This window comes from Salvelinus alpinus, chromosome 35 (genome assembly GCF_045679555.1).
Source record: "Salvelinus alpinus chromosome 35, SLU_Salpinus.1, whole genome shotgun sequence".
Lineage (NCBI taxonomy): Eukaryota > Metazoa > Chordata > Actinopteri > Salmoniformes > Salmonidae > Salvelinus > Salvelinus alpinus.
The window spans coordinates 22,770,228-22,789,283 of record NC_092120.1 but is presented as its reverse complement, the minus strand read 5'-3'; the positions used below and the strand labels follow the sequence as shown (position 1 = coordinate 22,789,283).

The window sequence follows — 19,056 nt, the reverse complement described above, 5'->3', positions numbered from 1 at the left end:
TGTTGTCCAGGTGTTGGACGTGAGCACGGAGGGGAAGGAGGAAGTGTTCTATGGGCCAACTCTACCGTTCGCCTCCAATGGAATAGCAACGTGTTTCCTCCCTGCCCCCTGCTTCACCTGCCCCAACCTCCAGACTCTACAAGTGCCCCATCACAGGATAGGGCCTGTCTAACACACTAATAGAGACTACAGTAAATGTCTACATAGACACATCATGCAGCTCTTATGGACATACAATTATGTAACCCAAAATAACTCCTTCACAACACCCCCACTCTTCCTCTAAATGCATTCACACACTATTGCCACCCAGGTAAGATTACCCGCGTCTTCGCCAGTTTCAGGATCCCAACCTGACCACTCCAAGTGCAGGCGTCACTGCCCATCCTGAGGCCTTGACACGACCCATAAACTGAACAAAAACGTGGCCCTGAATGAAAGGAGGGACCTCAAGAGGACATTGAGGAGGTTCCCCTATTCAGCTACCCTGTGATGATGGACTGATCTTCCATCAGCTGTCGGGTCGGGGTCAATTCAGGAAGTAAACCAGAAATTCTGATTTACAATTTTGATCATTGAAAAGCGTTGAGAATAATAGATATTCGATTGGAATAATATATCCTGAATTGACATAGAATTGACCCCAACCCTGCTCAGATGACTGGTTGAGTAAAGGGGCTGCTCTAGTCAATGGTGCAAAACAGAAGATCGCAATGCTGGAGCACTCAAGGGGAGCAGAGCTCTCTACGGAGTGAAATGGCTCCCTCTTTTACTAATGCACTCTAGGGCTATTGGCACTCTAACTAGCTGTACTTACTACTTACCATAACCCATCTACTCCATCCAAAGCCAATGGACCCATCCAAGGTCATTTCAATTGAAACCTGTTGTGTGAACTGTGGACCCCGTCTTACTCTTTCTTGAGCGTGTATTTTCTATTCAAGCTCAGGATTTACGACTGTTTTAACAGTTCAATGAATGTCTGACCACTGTTATCGTACAGTGCATATACTCAACATACTGTATGTAGGAGAACCTAAGCTATGTGTTGCCCCTGTCTTATGCCATTTTCAAAACGTCTTGTTTTACTTTGAGCAAAAAACTAAGACAAAAGTCATTCTGTAACTCCACCAGCCTCCAGCAGTGAGAGGAGATGTGAGGAAAAAAACATGTCTTGTTTTCAGAATAAAGAGGTACTGTATAAATAAAGCCCATAACAAGTTGAATGGAGCAAGTTAATCCGCTGTATTGTCTTAGTATGAAATAGGGGAGTGTTGTTAAAAAAAAAAAAAAAAGTGCTTTTGGGAGAGTTGTGTTTTTTCCTATTGGGCACAGGGGAGGGTAGTGTGCTTTTTCCCTGGTTTACATTCTCCCTTTTGCAGGATTTACGATCTCATTTATTCTATCCTTAGCAAATTGTCTCATCTGCTTGCATGCACATCCCCTATTTCGAGGTGTTTTGGTACTTCCCTTATGTAGTACGCTTTTCCACACACTAACTATTATTATAAACTGGGTGGTTCGAGCCCTGAATTCTGTTTGACTGACAGCCATGGTATAGGAGACCCTATACCACGAGTATGACAAAACATGTATTTGTATTGCTCTAATTACTTGGAAAGTGGTTTATAATAGCAGTACGGCACCTCGGGGTTTGTGGTATATGGCCAATATATCATGGCTAAGGGCTGTATCCAGGCACTCTGCGTTGTCGTGTGTAAGAACAGCCCTTAGCAGTGGTATATTGGCCATATACTACACCCCCCTTAGGCCTTATTGCTTAACTATACCACAGGTATACACTGAGTGTACAAAACACTAAGGATACCTGCTCTTTCCATGACAGACTGACCATGTGAATCCAGGTGAAAGCTATGATCCCTTATTGATGTCACGTGTTAAATCCACTTAAAATCAGTGTAGATGAAGGGGAGGAGACAGGTGAAGGATTTTTAAGCCTTGAGACATGGATTGTGTATGTGTGCGATTCAGATGTTGAATGGGCAAGACAAAAGATTTAAGTGCCTTTGAACAGGTTAGGTGCCAGGCGCAGCGGTTTGTGTCAAGAACTGTAATGCTGCTGGGTATGAACAATGGTCCCCTACCCAAAGGCCAAGTAGCCAACTTGACAACTGTGGGAAGCACATAATACCGCTAAAAAATGGAAATGTTTATTCCGCCATTTATTTTTCACATCGTGGAGTCTACAATTAAATGCAATTAATTGTGAGGTTTTGAGAGCCGTGTAATTCTCTCTCGGACAAGTTTTATCAATATATTCGCCTCAATCTAATTATTGATAAAAGTGACCTTGTCTGAGATTTGCGCGGTTATCAAAACGTCACGTCAGGGTAAGCCTACACGAAACAAAGACCTTATATGAAGTAGTTTTAAAATCCCAGATGGAAAAATGAATGGTGAAAAAAAACTATTGGAACCATTTCTGGGGTTTATGACTCATACTGTGGTACTCAATAGGCTAACTAGCAATCATGGCACACACATAATCATTCAAAGCTGCACCAATATTCAATAAATCCACATAAAGAGGAATAGCTGATAGGAAGTGGGATAGGCCAGGTGCATCACTACGCATGATAGACGAGACACGCAACTCAAAAAACTCCCCTATTGATCTTGTTTAGGGACAATACAATTCTCCTACCTAGACTATAGTAGCCTACAACACCGCAATGCAATCAATAATTGCATTATTGTTTAAGTAGGTACAATATTCTACCCTAGGCTGCAGTGAAAATGGCATTTGAATAATGGTGCAAAAGCCCTGTGATTTGAACGTTTCATTCCGTTTGGATAAGTCGTGAGTCTACTCTGGACAGTTTATAAGGTCGAAAGGTACAGTAGCAGGTCAGTCTGGCTGTATATCTACTTCTGGTACTGAGATGCGCTGTCTTGTTGCGGACCATCATTCTCGCACATCGTCTTATAATAATGGGACTCTCAGCAGGCCCAGTTATGCAGGAAAGCTCAACACATGCTCTGCCTCCTCTCCGATCTGAGCAGCTGTTCTTCGCTCGTCTAGAGTCTTAACGCTTCAATATAGCCTAAATATTTGTCATTTTACTTTTAAAATCTATTAATGACCTTTTATATGTGGCATAAACACACAACCAGTCACAATGTTCTAATCTGATTACTTCAAAAGTCTCCTGAAGGCTACCTGCGCACTTTCGTCCAAAATAGAATTCCAGCATCCAAACTGTGCAGTGTCCATTAGATGAATGGAAAAACAGAAAAATGTAATGACATGCCGAGACTGTCAAGCCAAGCTTTCGATACTGGGTAGACCTACAAGTAAAGGATGGATGTAGGCCTATTTTCTGTTTGTCGAGAATGACAGTCTATTTGAATGTGGTGTTTAAAAAGCCAACCATGATATTGAAGCGCCTGAAGTCAGTATGCTTCACGTATTGATTGTGTTGTGCATTGGCACAGAAACCTGTTGGTGGATCATTCGTTACATATATTTTAGAGAATTATAGCATCACAATTGTTATCAGATTTCCAGGCCTCCCGAATGGCGCAGCGGTCTAAGGCACTCCTTCGCAGTGCTTGAGGTGTCACTACAGACCCGGGTTTGACAGGATGTGTCACAGCCGACCGTGACCGGGAGACTCGCGACGCACAATTGGCCCAGAGTCGTTCGGGTTAGGGGAGGGTTTGGCCGGTCGGGATTTCCTTCTCCCATCGCGCTCTAGCGACTCCTTGTTGGCGGACCAGGAGCCTGCAAGATGATTTCGATCGCCATCTTGACGGTGTTTCCTCCAGCACATTGGTGTGGCTGGCTTCCGGGTTAAGCGAGTCCGTAGGGGAGTTGCAGCGATGGGACAAGACTAACTACCAATTGGAGAAAAAGGTGTAAAAAAATATATATATCAGATTTCCCCCTAGCTTATCATTGTCTGCAGCCGGCTCTGATCGTAGTGTAATAAAACAGACAGGGAGAATGAGTGGTCGGCGAACCCTCAACCTTCTGTCCCGTAGCCCTGCGTGACATCAACTGTGCCACAAAAGCATGCCGAAATGGAAAAAGTCAACATCCACATTTATAAACACATGGTTGCTATAGTCACTTGATTTGTGGTTGTTAAACATTATTTTGAGTTAATTCTATGCGGGGGAGGGTATGCAACAACATATAAACTACAGTACAAGGGGAGGGTCATGTGAAAATATGTTTTAATGTTGGGGAGTGCATTTATTTTTATGACAAGTTCGACCAGGCGTGAAATTCTGACTGACGAAATTAAGCCTGATTGCACGAAGATTGCAAAGGAAAAAGGGAATGGATCGAGCAGAAGTAATCTTTCGGATTCTGGCTGTATCTTGAGGGATACAGTGTCATGAAAGGAGGATGTTCTGCCTATAAAGTTGGGCCAACAAAAGAGTGCATGAGCACACACAGATCCTATTTGTCAAAATATTATACACGTGTCTATATGCGTCACACACTCGTTCCATGCCTGTGAAATTAGGAAACTGAAATACAACACATGCACTTCCACATGATCTTACTGTATTTCGTAACACCTTTTTGAAAAATATTTCAATATGAAGATGGAAACTTGACCGTAAATGATGATCTGTGTCACCAACAGGACAATTTCTATACATAATGTATATACATGAAGCCCAGTGGTGTTGAGGTCAACAGCATGGTGACCTGGTCCTGGGGGGGTCAAGGGTCAGTCCTCCTCCAGGCTGATGATCTCCGCCTGACCACCGTCCCCCAGCAGGGTCAGCAAATTCCTGTAAGCATTCCTGTCACACACGCAGAGAGAGAGAGAGTGAGGTCACAAAATGACTCAAAGATGTCACAGCACAAGATCCAGTATATTTCATACAGAGTTGACTGTCACTGAACACTGTATATGTACACAGTGAATTCAGGAACTATTCACACCCCTTGACTTTTCCCCAAGAAAATTACGTTACGGCCTTATTCTAAAATGGATTAAATAATTTTTTCTCTCTCATCAATGTACACACAATAGCCCGTAATGACTAAACAAAAACAGGTTTAGACATTTTTGTAGATAAAAAGAAAAGAAAAATATGAGTACTTTGTTGACACACCTGAGTGGGAGGCCCCAGTGCACAACTGAGCAAGAGGACAAGTACATTAGAGTGTCGAGTTTGAGAAACAGACGCCTCACAAGTGGCTTTTTCTTTGCAACTCTGCCTAGAAGGCCAGCATCCCAGAGTCGCCCCTTCACTGTTGACGTTGAGACTGGTGCTTTGCTGGTACTATTTAATGAAGCTGCCAGTTGAGGACTTGAGGTGTCTTTCTCAAACTAGACTTTCTAATGTACTTGTCCTCTTGCTCAGTTGTGCACCGGGGCCTCCCACTCATCGTTCTATTCTGGTTAGAGCCAGTTTGTGCTGTTCTGTGAAGGGAGTAGTACACAGCGTTGTACGAGATCTTCAGCTTCTAGGCAATTTCTCACATGGAATAGCCTTCATTTCTCAGAACAAGAATAGAAGAAAGTTCTTTGTTTCTGGCCATTTTGAGCCTGTAATCGAACCCACAAATGCTGATGCTCCAGATACTCAACTAGTCTAGTATTTACATACAGTGTTACATTTCTGATCAATTTGATGTTATTTAAAAAATGGACAAAAAAAAAAGATTTTCTTTCAAAAACAAGGACATTTCTAAGTGACCCCAAACTTTTGAACGGTATACACACACGGAAAGTATTCAGACCCCTTCCCCTTTTTCGACATTGTTACGTTATAGCCTTATTCTAAAATTGACGAAATTATTTTTGTGTTGGGGCTATGTTCTTTTATTAGTGATGTGGTTTGATATCTGACATGTCACACACTGGCCTCATGGTTTTATGACTACTGTAAAGCATTTCAATAGAATCGACATTTGTACGAAAGTCCCATTCCCTACACTTCAGATGTTTTCCCCACGTAGGCCAACACGCATTTTACACCGTGCGATAATGATTCCTCGTGGTGTGTGTCAACGTAGCGTTATATCACGTCGGGTGACGAGATTCTCTGAGGGGAAACGGATAAAAAGGCATCCAAAAAAGGCCTCCATAATGCAACAGTACTTAGTTGTGCCGCATCTCTCCAAATATAAATTAACCTTAAAAATAGGATTATGTCTCGGTTAGGTTAGACTAGAATTACGGTCAGGTTTAGAACTCTACCTCAGTGTGGTGTTCTTGCCCAGTCCTCTCTTGTGTTCTGTGTTCCTCAGACTCAGCGACAGAACAGGGATCAGCACCTGGACCACATGACTGTCCAGAACAGCTATCGTCTCCAGAACACTGTACACCTGTCTGTCATACAACCCCTCGTTCTCCTCCACAAAGGACCTGAACACACAGACACAGCAAGACAGAGATACTGTAACACCGACGTACACGCTTTATACACACAAAGCATCGCATACATGTACATTTCCAAACGTGATGGTTCAAAAAGCCCGGCTGCCCTAGAACAGTGTCGTGTTCAGTAGACGCGAAACGGAAGGAAATGTCCTGAACTGAGTGAAACAGGGAAGCATTACATGAACTTCGTCCGACATCTGAAAACATTTTGCTACGGTGTACAGTAATAGACACGACCCAAGCGCTGAATGCAGAGAGAAGGAAGAGAAAAGGCAGTTGGTGTCACTCACCGTAGGACAGCGACGATCTGGTCGCATGGTGCATCGCCTGAACATCTCTCCACCACCAGCTGCAGGGCCTCTGTACTGGTCCTCCTCACTGTGAACGCACAGCTGCTTTTAGACTAGTTACCACACGCACATTGCACACACGAAAAACCTAGAAAAAAAACCCAACCCATAGCAGCAAGCCTGTTCGGCATATTGTTCACAAATATGATTACTGTGTGTACGTGTCTTTCTGTGTGTGGACTCTCACCGTGAGGCTCGTTGACCAGCTTCAGGCAGCGGAGCAGAGAGGGGAGGGGCATGGTGAGCAGGGCGGGGTCACTGTCATTGTTCCGTCTCAGCAGCTCCAATAGGAAGGCCAGGACCGTGACCAGGCGGGGAGGAGGGGCGTTGCCTTTGAAATGCAGGAAGTTCTCACTAGAGGGACAGACACAGACGAGGTATGACACTGAGCCAGTAATGTCTGGCCATTTAGTAGATGTTCTGTCAAGGTGGATTAGGATGAAGTTGTCCTGAGACACTGCTCCAAGGTCAGTTTGACTTCGCATTCCCGTACCTAATTATTTGGGTAGGGTTAACTCATCCTGATTCTGTGCCTAAGAGCAATCTCTACCCAGAGCGTCAGAATTCTACCTGATCACCTGCAGGATGCTCCTTCTCAGTGCTGCCCCACGCGGGGTGGGCGTGGCCTCGCAGGCCGCCAGCAGCACCGGGTGATTGGCTATGGCTCCAACCAATGGCGTGGCAGGCAGGAAATGGTCAAGGTACTTGGAGATGACATCCCGGAGCTGCTTCTTCAGGTAGGCGCCCTGCGACTGAGACATACTGGTTGCTATAGACAGACCCTGGAGGGGCGGAAATGAGAGACAGCGACACAGAGAGAGAGAGGTCAGTTAGTATAGTATTATTAAGGCTCACGGAAAATACTTCTGGATGTTTCTTTCCTCCCCTCCAACCCTCTGCTAGTACTTTCAGAAGTATCCAAAGTGGAGTAGTCAGTAACATCATCTTTAGGTAGAAGGAGTGTGTGTGTTGGCGGGTGTGTGTGCATGCGGCCCACCTGCAGGTAGAGGGGCAGGCTGTCCCTCAAGGCCTTGTCCAGCCCAGACAGAGAGTTAGGGAGGAGCAGCCCGTTGACAATGTTGAACAGCAGCTGCTGGGCCTTGGAGGTGGCAAGCAGGGGGCTCCAGTGCTTCACAACACACCCTGAGAACACACACACACACACACACACAACACCAAGGATGACAGACATTCAACGTGTTTGAGGCGATAGGCTCGAAGCAAGTCGCTGGGCAGAATGAATTGCTCATCCTGATCATATCCTGATCCCTCGTAAACACGCCGATTCCTTCTCACCCAATACCAAATTGACCTCTAGCCAATATATTTTCTATGCACTTGTAGAGATCTGAAATGATTGGATAGGTATAAGCAATATGGCTATAGCTCCACCTTACACCTATCCCGTCCTTAGAGATTCACACAACAGCCTAAGGGGATAGGGGCAGACCTCCGTGATGCATACACCCACCCACAGCCCAGTAGGCCAGCAGCAGCCCCTCCTGAGGACTCTTATTGACCAGGTAGTGTTTGATATACTTCATGATGTCCCCTGTGTAGTCCAGAGCACGGGTGACCATGGCAGAACGCTCAGACAACACCTGCAGCCCACTGTACACACGCCCCACAGCCTGAGAGAGAAAAACACAAAGGGACAACGTATTTAAGCTGTACTTGTATGGAAATGCAGACTTGCCTTCCAGCGTGTGCTGTTGATATACATGTTAATGCCAAAATAAAGGAAACACCAACATAAAGTGTCTTAATAGGGCATTGGGCCACCACAAGACAGAACAGCTTCAACACTTCTTGGCACAGATTCTACAAGTGTCTGGAATTCCTATTGCAAGGATGCGACATCATTCTTCCATGAGAAAATTCAATTTTGGGAAACGCCGTCTCAGGCACCGCTCCAGAATCTCCCATAAGTGTTCAAATGGATTGAGATCTGGTGAGTGAGACACAGACACCCTTTAAACCCCCTTTTCTCATTTGAGACCCCTCTCAAAGTCACTGAGCTCTCTTCTTCTAGACATGGTAGCCAAAGTAACGGGCAACTGGGCATTTTTTTTTATTTTTTTTTTATACATGACCCCTAAGCATGATGGGATGAATTGCTTAAATAACTCAGGAGCTACACCTGTGTGGAAGCACCGGCTTTCAATATACTTTGTATCCCTCATTTACTCAAGTGTTTCCTTTATTTTGGCGGTTACCTGTATGTATCGTGCATGTTGCAAATATCTTTGTGCACATGCGTGTGCGAGATGACAAGCTACCCTGTTACACTGTGTGTGTGATGAGGTGTCTGTGTGTAGTACCTTGATGAACATCTCCAGAGCAGACCTGGGCACTAGCTTGCTGCCGGCTCCAGGCTGCAGCCCGGCCCTCTGCAGTAGGGAGTCCACCTCAGGGAGCCTTAATACGAGCCTAGTGAGCTCCGACAACTGCTCCTCCAGAGCCCTGCCTGGGGAAAAAATCAGTAACACGTCATAAATAAATCACACATGCCACTTAGCAGACACTTTTATCCAAAGACCGCATTTACACATGTATCCCAATTCGGATCTTTTGCCCAATCTATTGTCAAAATATCTGATCCGATTGGGCAAAATATCAAAATTGGGCTGCCTGTGTAAATGCTGGCCATTTTTAGAATGTGTTATTAGTTCCTTACGGGACCTGAACCCACGACCTTAAGTGTTTCTAGCGCCACCCTCTTTCCAACCGAGCCACACACATACACACTTTACATCTCCACAACAAAACACTGAAATAAACGTACAGAAATACACATACTTAAAAAAGGGGAAACTATAGACAACTATAGGCAATAGACAAGAAGTGTGAGTGTAGTGTTTTAATGTGGCCTGACTGAGGATGTCGTTCCATTGCTGACTGCTGAACGGAAACCAGTGAGGCCTGGCCAGTGTGTGCACGCATGACCACGTATCTACGGACAAAAGCGGTTGATAAATGGACGGATGTCCAGGGTTCTAGGTTGAGGTCCTGTACCTGCTCTGCTGTCGGTGCCATCTGGGTTCTTGTGGATGTGCTGCTGCAGAACACAGCGGAACCAGGCTCTCACAGACAGGGTCTGGGCTGAGCCCGACACGGAACCCCCACAGCTGGAGCTCACTGAATACACCAGCTCACTGGGGAAGAGAGGTCAGTTTGACAAAGAACAGACAACAAATATGTTCAAGGGAATCACAAGTTAGAGTAAGGTGAGGCACAGAGTTTATAATCTTGATCGAATAATTAGTTATTGTTTGGGAAGCGATGTGATTTGTAGATCAGTGATTCTGTGCAGTCTGACCGCAATGTAGTGGATCTCAATCTCTATGTTCCACCGGAGCAAGGCTCTGCACAAATGTGCTAATCTCTATATGGGAGGCTCACCTGATGGATAGTAGTTTGGAATGCAAAGGTGATTTGTCGAGCTATGATTTTGTGCAGCACCTTGCTCAGAATGTGTGCCACCACACATGGTTCATATTCATTAGTGCACTCCGTAGCGAAGTGTTTAGCAACAGAAAATAAAAACAAGCATTTCTATTGGACAAGTTCAGACCCTGCTTACTAGGGTAATGTACTGGAGTAATGTTACCTGTTCTGGAGCAGGTGGGGTAGGTAGCGAGTCACTAGCAGGGGGTGAAGCATGTCGTCCCAGCTGAAGCACTGCATGATGGACTGGATGGGGTTGGGCTGGAGGTCTTGGGGGGCAGAGCTAGGAAGGTCAAAGGCCAGCAGTGTAAATCCTGGAAAAGAGAGTCAACATTCATACCATGTTACCTTACGGTAACTACCATGGAAAATACGTTTGAGAGAGTCATACTTTAATGGAAAGATTTTTCACCGCATGGTCAAGACAAAGCAAAGATGCAAGATATTGAGAGTAAAAGAACGGACAGAGAAAGAAAGAGCGAGAGAGAGAAAAACAGTGAAACAAAGGCAGACAGTGTATATTATCTTATGAGAAAGACAATTGTCAGTGTGTGCAACCCACAGTGTGAAATTGTTGTACACAGTGAACATTTATCCTCCTCCCTCCTTCCTCCAACTCTCTGTGTGAGCCTCTGACCTGCGGCAGCATCAGCCAGTTGGGCAGGAGGGGTGTTGGAAAGGCGCAGGCTGCGGAGGAAGGGGAAAAAGTGGGCCCAGAGAGCTGCTGCAACCGCTAGGTGGCGGTCTTTACCCACGCTGGCATTGGAAGGAGGCAGCCAGGCACCGGGGGGACATGCTGAGTGGCCAGGCTGGACATTGCACTGATGGACCCTCCTGTAGGACACACACACACACACACACACACACACAGGAGAGAAAACACACACGGACACACACCAATAACATCGTTATTCAACAGAACCACAGCATCTCCCTCTCTTTCACACCACCTCTCCACCTCCATCCCCATCTGTACTCCACTTCCTTCCTCTTTCACATTCTCTCCTCCCTCTTCTTCGCTCTCTCACTCTTCCCATCTCTGGGGGGGATTAGGTCATGCGGTGCGGTGCCGGGTAGAGAGGAGCAGGGCAGGGCAGATCCCCTGTACACAGACCGGGCTCTGGCTGCTGTGTCTGCCTGGCACCACGGCGGCTGGCATTAGCCCAGATAAGCAGCTGAAGGAGCTGTAATCTCATTTAGACTGGAGATGATCCTCCTGTACCCTCATTCGCCCGGATGGAGCGAGGGAGAGAGGGATGGAGGGGAGGGAGGCAGGGGTGAGTACTGGCACCCCCTCAGCTCCCCTTGCACTCCCCACTCGTCTCTGCCTGCGCCTTCCAGCAAGGTTGCATCTAATCCAGAGAGAGCTGAGACAATCGATTAGAGTCTGAATTCATTAGCCTCGTTACTACGGCGGAATGGGACTTTCACACCCATCAAGGCTCATTGTACAAGACATAGTCAGAGACCTCACTTAATCCTCCCCACTGCCGCTTCTTATAGCTGTACACACACCATTAGAGACCCCACTTAACCCCTCCCCCAAATGCAGCCACTATCACACACAGAGACTGACTTGCCACTCGGACAGCTGATGAAACTGTGGGTTTGCACAAGCGATGAATTTCTGCAGAGACTCTCAGAAACCGTCTCAGGGATGCCCATCTGCATGCTCGTCGTCCTCACCAGGGTCTTAACCCGACTACAGTGCGGCGTCGTAACTGACTTCAGTAGGCAAATGCTCACCTTCGATGGCCACTGGCACGCTGGAGAAGTGTGTTCTTCACGGATTAATCCCGGTTTTAACTGTACCGGGCAGATGGCAAACAGTGTGTATGGCGTCGTGCGGGCGTGCGGTTTGTTGATGTCAACGTTGTAAACAGATTGCCACATGGTGGCGGTGGGGTTATTGTATGGGCAGGCATAAGCTACGGACAACAAACACAATTGCATTTTATCGATGGCAATTTGAATGCACAGAGTCGAGATCCTGAGGCCCGTTGTCATTACCTCATATTTCAGCATGATGATGCACGCCCCTATGTCGCAAGGATCTGTATACAATTCCTGGAAACTGAAAATGTCCCAGTTCTTCCATGGCCTGCATACTCAGACATTGAGCATGTTTGGGATGCTCTGGATCAACGTGTATCAACGTGTATCACAGGGTATTCCAGTTCCCGACAACAACCTCTGGCAGTCTATGGGGGTGCCACAGGGTTCAATTCTCGGGCCGACTCTTTTCTCTGTATATATATATCAATGATGTCGCTCCGACACCATTCTATATACATCTGGCCCTTCTTTAGACAATGTGTTAACAAACCTCCAAACGAGCTTCAACGCCATACAACACTCCTTCCGTGGCCTCCAACTGCTCTTAAATGCTAGTAAAACGAAATTCATGCTCTTCAACCAATCGCTGCCCGCACGACTAGCATCACTACTGGACGGTTCCGACTTAGAATATGTGGAAAACTATAAATACCTAGGTGTCTGGCTAGACGGTAAACTCTCCTTCCAGACTCACATTAAGCATCTCCAATCCAAAGTTAAATCTAGAATCGGTATCCTATTTCGCAACAAGGTGTCCTTCACTCATGCTGCCAAACATACCCTCGTAAAACTGACTATCCTACCGATCCTTGACTTCGGCGATGTCATTTACAAAATAGCCTCCAACACTCTACTCAGCAAATTGGATGCAGTCTAACACAGTGCCGTCCGTTTTGTCACCAAAGCCCCATATACTACCAAACACTGCGACCTGTATGCTCTCATTGGATGGTCCTCGCTACATATCCGTCGCCAAACCCACTGGCTCCAGGTCATCTAAAAGTCTTTGCTAGGTAAAGCTCCGCCTTATCTCAGCTCACTGGTCACAATAGCAACACCCACCCGTAGCACACGCTCCAGCAGGTATATTTCACTGGTCATCCCCAAAGCCAACAACTCCTTTGGCCACCTTTCCTTCCAGTTCTCTGCTGCCAATGACTGAATCACTGAAGTTGGAGACTTATATCTCCCTCACTAACTTTAAGTGTCAGCTGTCAGAGCAGCTTACCGATCGCTGCAGCTGTACACAGCCCATCTGTAAATAGCCCATCCAACCACCTACCTACCTACCTCATCCCCATATGTTTTTGTTTTTCTTCTCTTTTGCACACCAGTATTTCTACTTGCACATCCTCATCTGCACATCTACAGTTGAAGTCAGAAGTTTACATGCACCTTAGCCAAATACATGTGAACTCAGTTTTTCACAATTCCTGACATTTAATCCTAGTAATAATTCCCTGTCTTAGGTCAGTTAGGATCACCACTTTATTTTAAGAATGTAAAATGTCAGAATAATAGTAGAGAGAATTATTTATTTCAGCTTTTATTTCTTTCATCACATTCCCAATGGGTCAGAAGTTAAGATGCACTCAATTAGTATTTGGTAGCATTGCCTTTAAATTGTTTAACTTGGGTCAAACATTTCAGGTAGCCTTCCACAAGCTTCCCACAATAAGTTGGTTGAACTTTGGCCCATTCCTCCTGACAGAGCTGGTATAACTGAGTCAGGTTTATAGGCCTCCTTGCTCGCACACGCTTTTTCAGTTCTGCCCACAAATTGTCTATAGGATTGAGGTCAGGGCTTTGTGATGGCCACTCCAATACCTTGACTTTGTTGTGCTTAAGCCTTTTTGCCTCAACTTTGGAAGTATGCTTGGGGTCATTGTCCATTTGGAAGACCCATTTGCAACCAAGCTTTAACTTCCTGACTGATGTCTTGAGATGTTGCTTCAATATATCCACCTAATTTTCCTCCCTCTTGATGCCATCTATTTTGTGAAGTGCACCAGTCCCTCCTGCAGCAAAGCACCCCCACAACATGATGCTGCCACCCCTGTGCTTCACGGTTGGGATGGTGTTCTTCGGCTTGCAAGCCTCCCCCTTTTTCTTCCAAACATAACGATGGTCATTATGGCCAAACAGTTCTATTTTTGTTTCATCAGACCAGAGAACATTTCTCCAAAAAGTACAATCTTTGTCCCCATGTTCAGTTGCAAACCCGTAGTCTGGCTTTTTTATGGCGGTTTTGGAGCAGTGGCTTCTTCTTTGTTGAGCGGCCTTTCAGGTTATGTCGATAAAGTACTCGTTTTACAGTGGATATACTTTTGTACTTGTTTCCTCCAGCATCTTCACAAGGTCCTTTGCTGTTGTTCTAGGATTGATTTGCACTTTACGCAGCAAAGTACGTTCATCTCTAGGAGACAGAACGCGTCTCCTTACTGAGCTGTATGAGATCATGTCTTGCCTGATTTCTTTTGATTTTCCCATGATGTCAAGCAAAGAGGCGCTGAGTTTGAAGGTAGGCCTTGAAATACATCAACAGGTACACCTCCAATTGACTCAAATTATGTCAATTAGCCTAACAGAAGCTTCTAAAGCCATGACATAATTTTCTGGATTTTTCCAAGCTGTTTAAAGGCACAGTCAACTTAGTGTATGTTAACTTCTGACCCACTGGAATTGTGATACAGTGAACGATAAGTGAAATAATCTGTCTGTAAACAATTGTTGGAAAAATTACTTGTGTCATGCACAAAGTAGATGTCCTAACTGACTTGCCAAAACCATAGTTTGTTAACAAGAAATTTGTGGAGTGGTGGAAAAACGAGTTAATGACTCCAACCTAAGTGTATGTACCCTTCCGACTTCAACTGTATCACTCCAGTGTAAATTGCTAAATTGTAATTACTTCTCCACTATTGCCCTATTTATTGCTTTACCTCCTTACTTCATTTGCACACACTGTATACAGATTTTTCAATTGTGTTATTGACTGTACGAATGTTTATCCCATGTTTAACTCTGTGTTGTTGTTTTTTCGCACTGCTTTGCTTTGTCTTGGCCAGACCGCAGTTGTAAATGAGAACTTGTTCTCAACTGGCCTACCTGGTTAAATAAAGGTGAAATAAGACATTTAAAAATAACCTTTGACCTTTGACCTGAAGAAGAGTAGGACAACATTTCACAGCCTGATCAACTATATGCGAAGGAGATGTGTTGCACTGCATGAGGCAAATGGTGGTCACACCAGATACTGACTGGTTTTCTGATCCACGCCCCTACTTTTTTTTATTTTTTAAAGGCATCCGTGAGAAACACATGCATGTCTGTATTCCCCAGTCATGTGAAATCCATAGATTAGGGTCTAATGAATTTAAATAAATTGACTGATTTCCTTATTTGAACCGTAACTCAGTAAAATCTTTTTAAATTGTTGCATGTCGTGTTTATATTTTTGTTCAGTGTAGTTAAGACATACCGTAGCCTACACCGGTTGAATGTGTTTGTTGTTATTGTTGGCTAATCAAAGGGGCACCGTCTACAGTGGCTCCATGTGTAGCAAACAACGTAGATCTTTAAATCAATGCAAAGTTGAATTAAAATTACGGAATTAAGTTCGTTAAACGATAAGGAGTAGACTACAACGAGCAACCATCAGGTAGGCTGTTGTTTAATCTAAATTGAGTTGAAGACTGCAAGCCAGTTCAAGTTTTTTTTTATCCCTTTTTCTCCACATTTGATTTTGGGGAATCAAATTGGTAGTTATAGTCTTGTCCCATCGCTGCAACTCCCGTACGGACTCGGGAGAGGCGAAGGTCGAGAGCCGTGCATCCTCCGAAACCCAACCCAGCCAAGCCGCACTGCTTCTTGACACAATTCCCGCTTATCGCGGAAGCCAGTCACACCAATGTGTCGGAGGGAACACCGTACACCTGACGACCGTGTCAGTGTGCATCGCGCCCAGCCGGCCACAAGAGTCGCTAATGCGCGATGGGACAAGAACATCCCTGCCGGCCAAACCCTCCTCTAACCCGGACGATGCTGGGCCAATGGTGCGCTGCCCCATGGGTCTCCCGGTCGCGGCCGGCTGTGACAGACTCGAACCAGAATCTCTAGTTGCACAGCTAGCACTGTGATGCAGTGCCTTAGACCACTGCACCACTCGGGAGGCCCCGTTAGTGTTTAAAACATTTTTAGATAGTATTTCAACTAGAGGTCGACCGATTAATCGGAATGGCTTATTAAATCGGGGCCGATTTCAAGTTTTCATAACAATCGGAAATCGGTATTTTCGGGCGCCGATTTGCCGTTTTTTTTTTTTTTTTACACCTTTATTTAATCTTTATTTAACTAGGCAAGTCAGTTAAGAACACATTCTTATTTTCAATGACGGCCTAGGAACAGATTTTTAACCTTATCAGCTTGGGGGATCCAATCTTGCATTGATTACATTGCACTCCACGAGGAGCCTGCAAGTTAGCGAATGCAGTAAGCTAAGGTAAGTTGCTAGCTAGCATTAAACTTATCTTATAAAAAACAATCAATCAATGACTGTCATTGCTCCAATGTGTACTTAACCATAAACATCAATGCCTTTCTTAAAATCAATACACAAGTATATATTTTTAAACCTGCATATTTAGCTAAAAGAAATCCAGGTTAGCAGGCAATATTAACCAGGTGAAATTGTGTCATTTCTCTTGCGTTCATTGCACGCATTTAGAGTCAGGGTATATGCAACAGTTTGGGCCGCCTGGCTCTTTGCGAACTAATTTGCCAGAACCTTACGTAATTATGACAACATTGAAGGTTGTGCAATGTAACAGGAATATTTAGACTCATGGATGCCACCCGTTAGATAAAATACGGAACGGAATAAACGTTTTGTTTTCGAGGTGATAGTTTCCTGATTAGTCAAAGGTATATGGTCGACGCATTATAATTCCTGTAATAACTTGCGGCTGAATTTGAAAGGGGTTCCTTCGTTATTTTACCGTTCATGTCTTCCATAGAGAATGTCTTGATCTACTTCAAATAAGGTCTGTGTTTCGTGCAGGCTTAAACCGCCTCGACGTTTTGATACCCGTGTAAATCTCACTAGGATAAGGTAACGTTTGTCAACATATTTTCATAAATCCACTCTACAATTTTTTTTATCTTCGCTTATATTTAGCCAATATTGATCAGAGTTACCTTGTCCTATGGATATCTACACAGTTATAAAATTGGCACGGTGATGTAAGCCTACACGAAACACAGACCTTATTTTAAGTGAATCTAAAAAATATCCTATGGAATAAATGAAGGAACCGCTTTTCAGATTTTGCTAGGTGTCATGGGAATTATGATTCGCACTTTGGTTGTCAATTCTTACCATGCCCATTATTAAAATAGGATTTCCTGCATATAGAAATTAAAGTTTTTGTTTTCAACATTCATCACGGGTAACTTACTCTATTTTTATTCAAACAGTTGAGAGTATTTGTCTCCTAAGCAGACTCTTCAGTATCATTGTCACTTCAGAGCTGTGTGCGTGTGTGTATTTATGTATTATGTTAAAATAAAAGTGTTCATTGTTCATTCAGTATTGTTGCAATTGTCATTATTACAAAAATGTGTGTGTGGGTATGATATATATATATATATATATATATATATATATATATATATATATATATATTTATTTATTTTATAAATCGGCCGATTAATCGGTATCGGCTTTTTTTGTCCTCCAATAATCGGTATCGGTATCGAAAAATCATAATCGGTCGACCTCTATTTTCAACTATCTGGATATCTGAAAAAATGTCATTATTGTAATAGTGAAAATATGTAAAATACCCATCCATAAAAATAAACAAAAATAGCTTCTCAGCAAAGAGCAATTTCTCAAGCAACTATTTTGCAAGGACTGTCTGGGAGTGGCCTGCGTGAAGAGGGAAAAACTGAAAACTAGCAGTTATTGACAGAGAGGTTTGGAACTCTTTCTTATTGGTCTATTAACTAATGTAATTAGGCAGGCCAAAACAGGCTGAAATTTCTGCTGGTATTTTCAAACAGCTCCTACACTAAACGGGCATTTTCATTCTTTTCACAATTACACAGTATTATCCAACCTTGGTGTGGAAATACATATAAAACACAGGAAAATGTTTATGATTGCACTGGGCCTTAAATAATGACAGGGGAAAACAACTATTGCCTCCCACCACCTCCATAATGCCCATCCGCTGCTCCTTAAGAGAGCGACTCAAGGTCCAATGGAGGGCCAAGGTGTAGATCTAGGTCTAGATACGGAGGAGAGCACTTCATTAAGATCTCAGATAATTGTCCCCCCCAATATAATACTGAATGTGTACCACTGAGACCTCACACACACACTCTCTGGCGACACAGGGGTCTCGAGCTCCCACGCGCAGGATCATGGGAAGGAATGAAATGTGAGGAATTAGCCTCCTGGTTGGCTGTTGGGCGGGCGGCCGGCCGGCCTTGGCGACGGCCATCCGAGTCAGTGGTTGTCACACACACACACCTCTGTCGCAGCCTCTGGCGGGATAATTCCCGTAATGTGTGCAGATTCCGCTCTGCTCTTAATAAACATAATGACGGCGAGGCACAATTTGCAGGACTACATAATTACCTGTTAATTGTGTCACAAACGCATTAATCACAGAGATACCAAGTACAGCCAGGAAGGAGAATTAAGCGTAATTTGGCAGGACGAATTCGAGAGAGCTCTTTTTATTTAGTTAAATGGGTCAGCATGATCTCAGCCATAACACTGTCCCCTTTGGGAGTTTGTGCAAATGAGTGCCCTCCAACCCCGAGATATGAGATGGGGAAGTTTCTTGAATTAGCGAAGCTAACGAGATATCCCGCGTTATGGGAGCCTGGACTGAAATAAGAGAAGAGCACACTTTAGTGATGGGGGAAAAATCTACAGTTACATATCAGGATTTTTTTTTAAACGATATATCGTATCGACAATATCGCACAATTCTTTTTTATATCGTATATGCACTTAAGTATCGTGATTCACTAGCACACTT

General features: G+C 44.4%; 2 protein-coding genes across 3 annotated transcripts in view; one reads left to right on the top strand and one right to left on the bottom strand.

Annotated features, from left to right (window-relative positions):
* Positions 1–1,239, top strand: part of LOC139564601 (kelch-like protein 32) — a 44,866-nt gene extending 43,627 nt beyond the window's left edge. Inside the window, exon 11 of the mRNA XM_071384261.1 lies at positions 11–1,239. Coding sequence (XP_071240362.1) covers positions 11–172 — 162 coding nt within the window. The 3' untranslated portion in view covers positions 173–1,239. The remainder of the gene's footprint in view (positions 1–10) is intronic.
* Positions 1,240–4,183: 2,944 nt separating this feature from the next.
* mms22l (MMS22-like, DNA repair protein) overlaps positions 4,184–19,056 on the bottom strand; it is a 35,502-nt gene continuing 20,629 nt past the window's right edge. For both annotated transcript variants that reach the window (XM_071383652.1, XM_071383653.1), the window contains exons 15-25: positions 10,806–11,002; positions 10,332–10,482; positions 9,737–9,876; positions 9,043–9,188; positions 8,193–8,352; positions 7,719–7,864; positions 7,292–7,503; positions 6,909–7,075; positions 6,662–6,749; positions 6,189–6,356; positions 4,184–4,782 (exon numbers count right to left, since the gene is read on the bottom strand). In XM_071383652.1, coding sequence (XP_071239753.1) covers positions 4,707–4,782; positions 6,189–6,356; positions 6,662–6,749; positions 6,909–7,075; positions 7,292–7,503; positions 7,719–7,864; positions 8,193–8,352; positions 9,043–9,188; positions 9,737–9,876; positions 10,332–10,482; positions 10,806–11,002 — 1,651 coding nt within the window. In that variant the 3' untranslated portion in view covers positions 4,184–4,706. The remainder of the gene's footprint in view (positions 4,783–6,188; positions 6,357–6,661; positions 6,750–6,908; positions 7,076–7,291; positions 7,504–7,718; positions 7,865–8,192; positions 8,353–9,042; positions 9,189–9,736; positions 9,877–10,331; positions 10,483–10,805; positions 11,003–19,056) is intronic.